The sequence below is a fragment of the Colletotrichum higginsianum genome, chromosome 2 (assembly GCF_001672515.1).
Source record: "Colletotrichum higginsianum IMI 349063 chromosome 2, whole genome shotgun sequence".
NCBI classification, from domain to species: Eukaryota; Fungi; Ascomycota; class Sordariomycetes; order Glomerellales; family Glomerellaceae; genus Colletotrichum; species Colletotrichum higginsianum.
The window spans coordinates 3,697,272-3,710,293 of record NC_030955.1 but is presented as its reverse complement, the minus strand read 5'-3'; the positions used below and the strand labels follow the sequence as shown (position 1 = coordinate 3,710,293).

The following is a 13,022-nucleotide window of genomic DNA, read 5'->3' as shown; positions in this document are numbered from 1 at the left end:
GATGGCAGAAGGGCCAAGAATTATTCAGTGCCCAAATGATGAACACGATGAAGGAATGGCTATGTAGCCTTTGTTATTGTACAGGATGACCTGGTGGGACTTGACCGACAAAATTGTTTAAGAACTTACAGATTACTCAATCAGCTTTTCTGTATTAAAGCCTGTCCAAAAGTTGGCACCTCTCCAGCCTCCGTAACTGGCGATATCGATGCTTAAAATCAAGCCTTGCCGCTCTTCTTCGCCGGCACCATCTTCTCGTCTATCTTCAACTGTGTAGGGCGATACACAGCTTTCTCAGCCTCATCAAGCCAAGCCACTCTGACGGGAGAGACGTGTTGCTGAACGTAATCGACCAGAGCCTTGGACATGGGAGCACCGACCCGTATTCCAACCGCCGAGGCCCTTGGAATACCTAGGCAAGCACTGAGCTTCTCGGCGCACGGCCTCGAATAACCTACAAGCCGCGTCGGAGGCTCAGACGGCGAGCTCTTGGAAGCAACGGCGACCATCTGGGGGAGTTGGCAGTTGAAGGCTGAGGGCTGACCCGAGCGTGCAACAAATATAATAGAGTACGGGCTAGGCGAGTTCGCCGCGGCGTTATCGTGTTTGGAGGTACCCTCGAAACCCTGCTGACCTGCCGCAAGCTTTTCAAGGTTGCGTGTAATTGCCACTAGGCCGACGTCGATGAAGGAGGCGAGCTCCGGTGCTGGTGGGCGTTCGCTCTTGACCGGTTCGGTCGAGGCTGCACCCGGTGCCGTTCTCTTTCTCTTGGATGTACGCTTGCCTTCTGAGGGCTTGATGTGCCTCTGACGGTATTGGCCCAGAGGGGACAAAAGGCTGTGTTTCTTGTCAGCAAGCTTATTTGTCACGAAAAGACAGATCTCGCCAGAGTAATAGGAATGGAGAGGTTCGAAACATACCTGAGGAGAAGTTCTAGAATTGCATCTTGATCTTCAGGGGTAATATCGGGCCTGTTCTTCGTTAGCATGAGCGAGCACAAAAGCGTAGGTAGGTAGGTAGATAGAAGGACCGTACCAATGTGTTGCAGAGAAGGGACTGTCAACCGAATACACCAGCTTCTTCCGCAGTTGCGTAGCCATTATGTGGATGCGTCTTCAAGTTGGAGTAAACACAGGGTACATATCTGTACCCCCAAGCAGTAGGTCAAGCAGTTCGACAGTGGAGTTGGCTTGTTCGTTGTGAGTACCTATCGAAGTTGCAAAACGTATGGAGAACCCCCTATCAGAGCAGATGCTTGTGCGGATGCTAACTAGCTTTGCTGATCCACAATAATTGTTATCGCAGATAACAAACAATATTGGAGGATGGGTAGTTGCAGTGTTTGGATTCAGGTCGCAGGGCTGCGATATGCGAAGGTGTGTCAGTGTCAAGATCCCAACCCTCAAGATATTAGGCGAGTTCTGAGCTCAACAGCGATAGTAGGTGATCCGGTAAGATGGCAGGGGGTTGGCTCATTGCATCAATGATCAATGCTTGCCTCTGTGAGTCGTGGACGAAAGTAAAGCCAACCCCCCCCCCCCCCCCCCCCAAAAAAAAAACCTCATCCCTCAGAAACGACGGGTTGGGCTGATTGGTCTTAGCGGCCGATAGCCCGATAAGCGAGGTGGACGGGCGACACTAGCCTAGTTAGTGCAACACAGGAGAGACCACCAGGGGAAACAATGCAGACAGCCATGACAGAACAACGTCGGATGTTGGAGGGGACGGTGAACAACGAGTAGGGCAATGTCTAGACATGAAGTCACCTTTCAAATTCAAATGCATCTTGCTCCAGAGCCGTCTTGAATTCGACCCTGCAATCTTGCTCGGCGTCAACGGGCTGCCACATGAAGCGTGCTTCGGGGGGGGGGGGAGGGCCATCGAGGTATACAGCAGGGGCAAGGGCCACAGAAAACACCCACCCATATACCAGCCCCGCATGAGCTCCAAGCCCCTCGGGGAGCACGGACAGCTGCGGGATGAAGAGCCGGGTCGAGCAAGGGGGGTCGCCGAGAGGCCGAGTGCTACGTTGATTGTCTTGAATCGGGGCGGCCATCCGGCCAAAGCTTCGGGGTTCACTTCACTGAATAGGTAGGTACAGATGAAAAAATAACCCTTCAAAGGAATGGTTCAGAAGTTGTTTAACTAGGAAGTCCGCAAGGTCTCGAAGTCGGCGACAAGAAGACGACGGGGGCATTAGGTGTTTTTTCCTCGGGTTCCTGGACTAGGTAGCCATCTACCTGGGTACACTGGGTTTGGGTCACGTTCGAGCCCGTTTATAATACGGTCTTGACTTCGTCGGATCTTTGACACTTTAGACTCTCAGTGGTATGCTGCCAGGCCAGACTAAACAGCTCTGACCCACACACGGAAAGCTTTGGGTTCGTGATGTCTCTGGATAGAAATTGATGCCGAAATCCAAGGAGCACCTTCTGGCCCGTATCTGTTACCTTGAAGGCAGAGGCCACACACATATCACATTTTCAAGAATCTTTGGTGCCCAGACAGGCAGTCAGACAGGTAAGCAGACAGACACTCGCTCGTTATTTGCCCTTTGGGTTCCCAGAATACCTACGAACAAAAGCTGCGCATCACATCGTCAAAGAAGTACATCGTCCCTGCATCTCACAGAAAAAGAATCCCAACCTGCCCCTGCCTATATTCTTTGTCCACCTCAGGCCAGAATAACCTAAAATTGGCCGTTGCTTGTTGCGCCGTTGTGTGTGCAGATCGCCTCAATCTGTCTCTGCATACCCCTTTTTCGACTACTCGGCTCCTGCATGTCTCTTGACTGCCGCGACATTACCTCATCTACATCGGCATCCGTATTACCTACATACAGGGAAGAACAGCACACCGGGAAGAAGTCGAATCAGCGACCAAGAACCGATTTGATAAAATTGACGTAGCCAGCAGCACTCAGACAGACAGACTACCAACCTAGGAGGGACTTGCCCGACTCTGCCATTTCTTTTCCGACGTGTCTGTTCCTGACGCGCCTTCTTTCTTCAACCTGCCACTTCCCCTGCAGACACCTACCTACCTACCTACCTAGGGTACCTATTTTGCCTCCCTAGATTTGCACTGTCACCCACGCACCATCCCCACCCCACTCTCGACACCTAGGTACCCGACTGACTTTGTACTTACCCTGTTGAGCTACACATTTACCTGTACGTCACACGGGCCACACAGCACCGTCGCCCTGCGCCTTATCATCCAAAAAGGCTTCTGGCAGCATCAACCACTTGCTCGCATCCAAAGCAAAGGTATAGTGACCCTTTTCCTTCCTTTGTCGAGAGGCCTGGACTTTGGAATTTCGCTATCGGCAAGAAGAATTACCTGGCGACAACCTGACCTTTCTTTCCCCCGCCAAACCTCTTCTACTTACCTTGGTAGGCACTTGTTTATGGAAAGCTGTTCGGCACGCCCGGACCTTTCCTCCTCCTTAGCAACTCACTGATAAGCAAGCTACCTGAGGTACCTACCTCAGGTAAGCTCAGAGCTCTCTCACCACCAACACCACCACTACCATCACCGTAAAGGTACATCTTGTACCTAGGCATTACGCCTGTCTGCCTCACTCAATCAAGGCAGCACAAGGTACACATTCCCACCCTCCCGTCCCTCGAGGTACATATTGAATTACCTCATCGTCCTTCTTCCCCATCAGCCCTTCTCCAAACAGAAGACCGTCCATCCGTCACGACTCACCCCTCCCTCCTCTCCCCCTCCAAACTACAGCTCCCAGCTCTGGTGGAGTTCACTGCGCCCGCACTGCACCGCGTCTTCTGCCAGCACCGAAAAAGACCGACGTGCAACCCCTGCTTCCCCCAAAAAAGCCCACCTTCAACACGACACGCCTTTCCTCTAGGCTCTGCCTTGTTGGACCTCAGCCTGCACGTTGCTATCGTCACCCTTACCTCGACATCTTAGCGCGCCGACGTCTTCATACTTTTTTCTACCCTCCCTTCTTCTTTAAGGGACCAAGCTGCTGTGAAGCCTTGTCGCCCATTTTTACCCACTCCAGGGGAGAAAAACTATCATCACTGTCCGCACGTACTTCATCATCGACTCCGATCATCACTACAAGCAACGAGAGAGAAAAAACCCACATGCTAATTTTAGCCAGCTGCTGCCGAGTCGTCTCTCGCGCCCGAGTGACGTCTCTGGAGCTCCAGGACCCGCGCTGCAACACCTCACTGCACCAGCCAGATGGACCAGCCCACAGGATCCTCGGAAGCAGAACGCGCGGTCTCCTCAGAGCCTAGCTCAACGAGACCGAACCCTTTTACCGAAGGCGACGATTCTTCTAGGAAACGACGCCGAACCTCAATGTCTGGCGGCTCCCGGAGCCTCTCAGTCGAGACCACAAAGTCGGACATCGGCATTTCAAGCTCCCCCAACGCACACCGCACCGACGACGCGATCACGCAAGATTCTGCCATGAAGATAGATACTGGCCCTTCCACCCCGCAGACGCCAGAGCCGCAGTCGAATGCACGAGAGCCCCCAACAGAACCTTCCTCGAGCCGGGTCACGATAAACCTGCGCAACACCGCCCAGCCTAGCCCTCTGTCCCCGTCTCCCGTCTCCCCGACGCCGCAGACGTTGCCAGACCGGCCGACCAAGCCTTCGGACAGTGTCAAGAATAGCGTAGAAGACTTGGACGAAGTCGATATGGCGCAAGCTCCTATCGAGATCACAGATACCCCGCCTTCTTCTTCATCGAGCCCAAAGAGCCCCGAGGTAGAAGTTGTTGTCGTACCCGACGATCAGGATGGTCCATTCGACGACGATGAGGTCAGCATCATCCGTGAGGATGCTGCATCCTTCGACCCAACCTCCGAATTTCCATACCACGACGTCCACGAGTCGTTGTCGGAGACGGTTGCGAAGCTGATTAACTATCTGTCTTCTCGTAAGTCTCAACTGGGTGTTTCTATTCCCTCATGTAGCGCAGTCCTAATTGTGTACAGAAGCGCCACCAGAGGAGGCTGTGCTGGACTCTTTGCGTTCCTGGACGATACAGTACACCAAGTACGTCAGTATCGTCGGGATGAGGGTTGCACATGAGTCCCAAATGGCTTACCACACATTCTGGCACATGTTCCCAGAAGTGGCTTGGGTACTGTCCAACAAAAAGTAAGTACATGGCTCACCTCTTTGAGTATTCAGCTGCTTATGTAGCCCACACAGACAACCGTTCTCGCCGGAAAGCCGGCATATTGTCGCCGACTTCTTCATCGCCTACTCCAGAATGGCTGCTTACTTCGTCGAATCCGATTTCTTGACCGCTCAAGCGTTCCAAGCATCCCTAGACGACGAGCGTCGACAACCCGAGTTTCTTCTCTCTCGCTTCTTGCAACCACTGACGTCCTTCGCCAGAAGAGAACACAACCGGATTCAGAATGGCCAATTGCACGACGAGGAGATGCTTGGTACGGAGATGGTGAACGCTTTCCAAGTGGGCATTGGCAGCATTAAAGGCTTGATCAAGCTCGCCCAGATGCACTTGAGTAACGCTTCGAGGTACCAACATCTGATGGACGTACTTTCACCGATCTGCAATGTCGCAGCCCTCATCATTCAGAAGGCCATTCAAAGTGTCCACCATGATGCTTCCCCTCAGAGCGTGGAAACAGCAAAAGTGCGTTTGGCAGATGGTCATATATTATACAACCTGGTCTCTGCTGCACTACACAAGACGATCGAGAACAAGGTTACGCAGCTTTCGAACGAAACGACCCAGAGTTTGGTCACCTCCCTCTCGGAAATCCTTAAAACCTCTTTGGGCGGTGACCACAGGCTGGCTACAGAACGGCTCAAAGCACATCATCAAGCACATCCCGATCTGCCCCAACGTTTTACGCCAGAGGCCATCTCGTCGGAATGGCGGTTGGGCGTGTTCGGAAAGCTGATTACGTCAAGCCAGATGCAACTGCGTGTCATGGCAGCCTCTACGATGTGCCAAGATTTGGTCACTTGCTGGAAAAGGTACAATGACAATGAGGACGAAGACTGCAGGCTGTTTTTGAACTACGTGGCCGAATATCTGCTCCGGACGAAGCTGGTCGACTACGTCTTGGGTCCGACTTGCCATCCCGAAATTACCGTCGAGAGTGGCAACATCGTGGGCTTCTTGGTGGTCACGCGCTTCTACCGCAGCGAGCAAACAGACTTGCTCTGGCAGACAATCACGACTACCCAAGATCCACGTGTGTCGGAAGCCTTGATTCGCATGACGACGGGCATCGTCAATCTGTTCTACAAGGAGGAACTGCTTTACTTGTGCGAAAAGTTACAAACCTTAGCGATCGACAACTTCACCCCACCCGTGAGAGGCCTTTGCGAGAGCAGTCTCAGAGCGCTTCAGACTAAGGTTCAGCTCGCAGGAGAGACTCAGAGCGTCTTGCCATTGAGCATCTGTATCCGACTTCTGCGGGAGTCTTCGGTATACGTCTCGGACTCGGTTGTTGCCCACCCAGACGTCCATCACTTCGCCTTGAACAAGCTGAGAGAGTTCATGAGGGGTGGCATTGAGCCCCAGGTCCGCGGAGAGATCTATCATGACTGCATCAAGGACATAGCCTCAAAAACGCCCACGACGCTGGGGACCTTGTCGTGTCTGTCTGTGGCCTTGCGACCTGCCGTGGCCTCAGAGCTGCGCGTGTTGACAACGGATCACAACCTGACCTTGTTACTAGTGCATGAGCTTGAGCATGCGATCGACCAAGGGAAACAAACCGGCATCCGGAAGATTCTTGGCGGGGACGTCAACTACCCTCGCAGAGACCTCATTGCCAACATCCTAGCCTATGAGCCGTCCACGATCACATCGGACCTTGGACCACGCTTGTGGGACATGCTTGTTGGCCATGGTGCTGCCTGTCAGGACGATCGGGACGATGGCTGGAAAATCCTCAACGCTACCCCCAAGACGATCCATGGCAACCCCTTTCTTTCGGTCTGCTTCAGCGAGTACCTGCCAAGTCTTCCTCGTGACTGCCTCTGCGGAGGTGCCTTGGAGTTTGTTAGGAACGCAGTCCTACCTCGCGTGAACGATATCAACGACATCATCTTGGATGATGGTGAAAGCCTTGCGCAGAGTGGGGTCGAGCAACTCTGGCGCATGATTCTTGATGCTGAAGATGCCGCGATGGCAGACAAGGATATACCACTTGTGGATGCCGCAATCCAGACGCTTGTGGGCGATATCTACGTCGATAGTGAGTCAATCTTGGCGTATCCGCACCACCGAGCTTGCCAGGTTCACATGGGACTCGTCTCTCGCTGCTTGAAGCAAATGGAAGACGCTGCAAAGCGGCTGGAGGCTTTTAACGACGGAGCCTGGAGCGGTGATGACGAGCCTATGATTATTGTGGCAACCGAAACGCAAACGCTGGAACAAGAGCGTATTTTTACGCGGTCGCTTGCAGTCCTCCGACATTTTCTAAAGGCTCACCAGGCCAAGGCTCACTTTTCTGCCCCCGACCTCCGTGCTTTGACACCTGGCTCGCCAGGCATAGCTGAAGGCGAGTCTGCTGAGCTCAAGTTCCAGTCTTTCGATGGCAACACGCAGACGGACATTATGCCCCTCCAGGTTGGCAGACGAAATACTGCTGCCTCACTTTTGGCGAGCATTCGTGAAGCAACTGGCTTCGACAACTACCGGATCTACTACCGTGGTCAGCCCTTCGCCCCCAACGAGGTTGATGTCTGCCGCCCTCTCGAAGAACTGAAGATCCACGATGGCCTGTTTTTGGTCAAACGGGAGCACACTGGTACAGCCATGGCATCTAGGATCAAGCCAGGCGCCTCCCTGTTGGAGATTGAGATTTTGGGACATTTTGAGCAACTGTGGAACTACTTGAGTATGCAAGATATCATTGCCGCAGAAGTACGCATATCTCCAACCTCCCGCCCTCCCCTTCCCCAAACCTGAAGAGCTGAAGAGCTGACATGGTCACAGATCCATTCTTTTCTCACCAAGCTACCCGCCGATGTCCACATGCTAGCTGCCTTCGACTCGCCGACAACCTCGTACCAGCAGATCTTCCCTTCTGGGCAGCCCTTCAAGTCGCTGTACGCCCTGTACGCCATGACGGAGTATATCGGCACAGCTGGACGTCGTCTGAAGGAGTCGGAGTCGACAATCTCTGATTCAGGTGACGCCAAGGTGGAGTCATACCTCGATGCGCTCGCTCGGGTGAGGGCCTTGGTTGTGGCGGCGATCTCCGACCGCGAGATTCTTGAGGGGTGTGCCTCGGAAGCCCTGAGAAACCGCCTGAGTTTCAACTTGATGAACGTTTATGGCTTGACTTTCAGAGGTAAGATTTGGGATGCTCTTGATCATGAAAATTCTGACACGGTCATAGATCCTGGCCTCGACGGTATCGACATTCTGCCCGGCTTCTCAGCCATAGCACCTGCAGATCGCCTTGTTGAAATACTCTTGGTGGCGATCTCGGTGCAAGACCACACCAGCCTCATTCCCCTTATCGCATCGACATTTTCCGCAATCCTTCGCAGCGCATCTGTCGACAACGCTTTCTGGACTTCCTTGAAAGCCTTACCCAATCTCGAGGAGCTGATGGGGGTTTTGCTCCTGGATGAACCTTCCGAGGCAATCCGTGCAAACATCGTCAAGCTCTTGGAGGAGAGGGTCATCTCTCGCGATCAGTATGTCCTTCTGGCCAACAGTAACTTGCCGATTCCTAACCCAGTCAACAGGCCTGCTTTGGATACCGTCTCATTTTGTGACTTTCTTTGGCCGATATTGCATCGGCTGATCCCACGGGCGGCGAAGTCTCCGAAACAATGCAAACAAGTCTTTGAGCTCTCTCTGACACTGCTGCGTGAAATGGATTTCGAAGACGCCCACGCTGTCGACATCCCTACTTTGGCAAGCGATTGCGGGAGACTTCTTCTCGAGCACGACTCATCCGAAGTGAGTAGTGCTGCTGCAATCTGTCCAAGTCCCGTTGCTAACTAAAACAAGCAACTGGGTCATGTTGGGTCTGACGATGCTGTGGCCGAGGGCTTACTGAAGCTCTTCCAAAGCTGCCAGAACGAAGGGTCCTATGTGGAGATGGATCACAACCTCCCAGCGTAAGTTAAAGGAGAAGTTGTCGACTAAAGTAACACAGCGCTGACTTCGTGACAGTAACCTTGGGAAGAAGCTCTTCTGGAAGCATCTGTTCCCCCCTCCAGGACAGCATGGCTCGAGTTCAGGTCGATCTTGTCTCCTGTCAACCAACACGAGATCGACACTGTGCCAAATCATCTTCGACCTGGTCAGAGACCGAGACCGCGAGTTTCACGCTATGCTTGAGGACCTCGAAAGCCTAGTGCCTTTTGATGAGTTCGACATTGGTTCGTCTCCCAAATCTGCCACCCCTCGTGCAAACAGCTTACGTAGAGAGAAAGACCCGTATCTTTATGAACTGCAGCCCCAGTTTGACCGAATGTCAGCGGTAAGAGCTCCTTGTGGGTATGCGGGACTTCGCAATCTGTCCAACACCTGCTACCTGAACTCCCTGTTCACTCAGCTCTTCATGAACACCGATTTCCGCCACTTCATGATGAACGCCCGCGTTCCAAGCCAGTCAAATACGCACACGCTTCTCAGAGAAACCAGGAAACTGTTTGCGTTCATGCAGGAAAGCTCCCGCAAGTTCATCGACCCAAGCTTGCTTGCCGGTTCAATCAAGACGTATGAAGAGACCATCATTGATGTTCACAACCAGATGGATGTGGATGAGTTCTACAACCTCCTTTTCGATCGCTGGGAAGGGCAGCTCTCGACGGCAGATGATAGAAAAGCCCTGAGGTCCTTCTATGGAGGTCAACTCGTGCAGCAAGTTGCTTCCAAAGAATGCGAGCACATCTCTGAGCGACTTGAGCCGTTCTCGGCCATTCAGTGCGACATCAAGGGGAAAAGCACGCTTCAGGATAGTCTCCAGGCCTACGTCGACGGCGAAATCATGGAAGGAGACAACAAGTACAAGTGTTCGAGCTGCGACCGACATGTAGACGCCGTCAAAAGAGCCTGCCTGAAGGACATCCCGGACAACCTGATCTTCCATCTCAAGAGGTTCGATTTCAATCTGCGAACTCTGATGCGAAGCAAGATCAACGACCACTTCTCCTTTCCCACAAAACTCGACATGCGCCCATACACCATTGACCACATCGGGTCTCCTTCCGACTCTGGTGAAGAGGACATCTTCGAGTTGGTCGGTGTTCTTGTTCACGCAGGCACGGCGGAGTCTGGCCACTACTACTCGTACATACGGGAACGACCAACTGCAGCGTCCTCCGAGGCATGGTTCGAGTTCAACGACGACGTCGTCTCGCCGTGGGATCCAGCGAAAATGGAAGAGTCGACCTTTGGCGGCACGGATGGATCCTTGGATGCCGGTATCACTTACGACAAGACATACAGCGCATACATGCTCTTCTACCAACGGTCTTCGGTCCTGCGAGCAGAGCAGGAGAAGCTGCAGAGTCTCTCGCTAAGGACTCCCTTGAAGGTTGATGTTCCTGCCGAGGTTGCCGACCACATCAACGGCGAGAATGCCATTCTGCTCCGACGGCATTGTCTCTACGACCAAAGTCACTCGCAGTTCGTGCTCCGCATGTTTCAGAACGCCAAGATGCGCAACAACGGCAACTGTTCGAAGATGCACATCATCGAGCAACGTGCGATGTGCATGCTTCTCGGCCACCTCGACCAGGTTGTCTCCAGGACCAAAGATCTTCCCTTCTTCGAGCTTTTCCGAGACGAGATCGAGCATGCGATCCGCGACTGCGCTAAGTGCGCCGTGGACTTCTTCGATTACTTCCAAGAGAGGCACGAAGCGTTCCGGCAGCTCATTCAGAGAAACCCTGACAGCGGCGTCAGGTACTCGGTTGGAAGCCTGTTCATCACAGCCCTGCAGCAGATCAAGAACTCCAAGCCGGAGGTCTGGGATTTGTCCCATGGAGACATGGCCGAAGACCCTATCATGATACAAGTTGTTCAGCTTTTTGACACACTTTGGAGCAACTTCCATGCCAACATACGGTCGTGGCCTGAAGTGTTCCAAACCATTCTGGCCTTCGCACAGATGGGCCCGTCGGAGACAGCTGTGCTCATGTCGGAAGACTGGTTATTCAGGGTCCTGCGCATCATCTTCGCTGACACCAACATGGACCTCCCCAATAACTACGCCCGGATGTTGGCCAACATCATCCGCCGGATCAACAACACGCGCTCGACCTCGTACGAAATGATCATTCAACTCATTGACCACTTCATGGACTCCTTGGAGGATGTCCTTGACGTTCACACCATCGTGGAGAGCCACGAGATGCGGTTGGAAATTTACATGGAACATCAAGCGCCGAAAATGTCCTGGACGCCCGACGAAGTGAATGTATTTGCCCACGAATGGAGCAAAGGAACAGGCAGCACTTTTGTCAAGAAGTTGATCGACCTCGACCAGGAGCCAACCTACACGGCGTCAATCATCAAGCGGATCATGCACCTGAACCACGACATGGACCACAGGGTGTTCCTGGCTATTAAGAATATGATTACAGGCCAAGTGGTTCAGTATTCCATGGCGCCCTACATCAAAGCCGCTGTACTATTCTCGGAGGAAAGCAGGAATTCAAACTGCGTCCAGGCCCTGTTCCGGCACATTGCCTTTCAGTGCAGAACTCTGCAGAACGCGGACGGCAAAGCCTTCCTCGACTTCTTCACGCGCGCCTATTTCAGCCTACAGAACGGAAAAGAGGAGGTCAGGGCCGCTCGGTATCCCCTGTACATGGAGCAAGTCCCCTCGTGGGCACCCTCGCTGTTGGGCTACTACATCGCAGAGGTGCGGCAGGGAGCGGAGGAATTCTTGACCGAGTGGTTTGCTAACCACGAAGCGGTCGAAGACGGAAATGAAAAGGCGGCCACCGCCTTGAATTCGGTGGTCCGGAGACTTGCTATGAACTGCCTCATATATCTTCGAGAGCACTTTGTGCAGAGACGCACCCAAGTGGCCAAGCAGTCCACGGAACCCTTACTATCCATCGTCACCTTGTGCGAACCCTTCTTCACGGCCGGGGTGGGACTCAACGGGATGAGTCTCGTTCCTTACGAAGACTTCCAGGAACTCTACCGCTGTAAGTCGTGGACCTATAGTTGTGTGGACCGCTACTGACGTGTGATTTAGCCGTCATTGACCCGCTGCGACGCATGACAGTGGAGGAGTTGGAGGATGAGGGTTCCGGTATGTCCCCAGGACTCTATAGTGACACGGAGACACTCGGCTCAGAACCATGACGGCTGACTGGAATGGTGGCCAAGACTGGGAGAATTCATGCGGATCCTCGGAGCAATTGGAGAGCCTTGCAGATATCAGCATGCAGGCGGTTGGCAATCTGCCGGAGTCTGATCTCCAGTGACGGAGGTCAACAACGGTCCTTGATGAATTGAATGACTACGGCATTAGTTGAAGATGTTTTTTCTGTTGTGCGACATGGTCGATAACAGCCAGACCACGCAAGGAGTCCGGGAGATGAGACAAAGCTCTTTTGGGACAAGATTCTGGAATTGGTAGCACCAAGAAAGCGCCGTACAGGGCGGCGAAGGCTTCTTGCATTTCAGTGGCGTGTTGGCGTTTATGGACCCTGGGATGGGTAAAAGTTTTCATGGGTACGGGCGAGGACAGTGACAGCCCAGGGGGCAGGATGTGAAGGTCCATCTTCCAGCCAGCATGCTTTCAACTGTCAAAAGGCATGGTGGATGGTTTGCCATGGACAGGCTGAAGGGACCAATCGTCGAGGAGTGGCAAGACCTTTTTTTGAGATCTTGTCAAGGGTATGTGATGTGAGACCCATCTATCTGATGGAGTGAGCCTGTGGGCGATGAGTAGCAATGCTCACGGAGCAAGCAGGTCTAGTTGGTAGGACGAAAGTGCAGAAACTATTTTTGGCACCTTATCAGAGGGCATCAGAAGAGCAGAACCCGAGTGGTGGTGAGCATG

General features: G+C 53.2%; 2 protein-coding genes across 2 annotated transcripts; one reads left to right on the top strand and one right to left on the bottom strand.

Annotated features, from left to right (window-relative positions):
- Window positions 1–218: 218 nt before the first annotated feature.
- On the bottom strand, window positions 219–1,100 carry CH63R_02817 (RNase p and RNase mrp subunit; the record flags this gene model as incomplete). The annotated part of the gene is made up of 3 exons (XM_018297792.1): window positions 219–837; window positions 921–971; window positions 1,036–1,100. The coding sequence occupies 3 exons, from the start codon at window positions 1,098–1,100 to the stop codon at window positions 219–221; spliced, it is 735 nt and encodes a 244-aa protein (XP_018162608.1).
- Window positions 1,101–4,215: 3,115 nt separating this feature from the next.
- CH63R_02816 (Ubiquitin carboxyl-terminal hydrolase) lies at window positions 4,216–12,319 on the top strand (the record flags this gene model as incomplete). The annotated part of the gene is made up of 9 exons (XM_018297791.1): window positions 4,216–4,921; window positions 4,980–5,145; window positions 5,200–7,900; window positions 7,973–8,330; window positions 8,379–8,682; window positions 8,734–8,950; window positions 9,002–9,111; window positions 9,167–12,159; window positions 12,210–12,319. 9 exons carry the CDS (start codon window positions 4,216–4,218, stop codon window positions 12,317–12,319), a joined length of 7,665 nt encoding a protein of 2,554 aa, XP_018162607.1.
- Window positions 12,320–13,022: the final 703 nt, after the last annotated feature.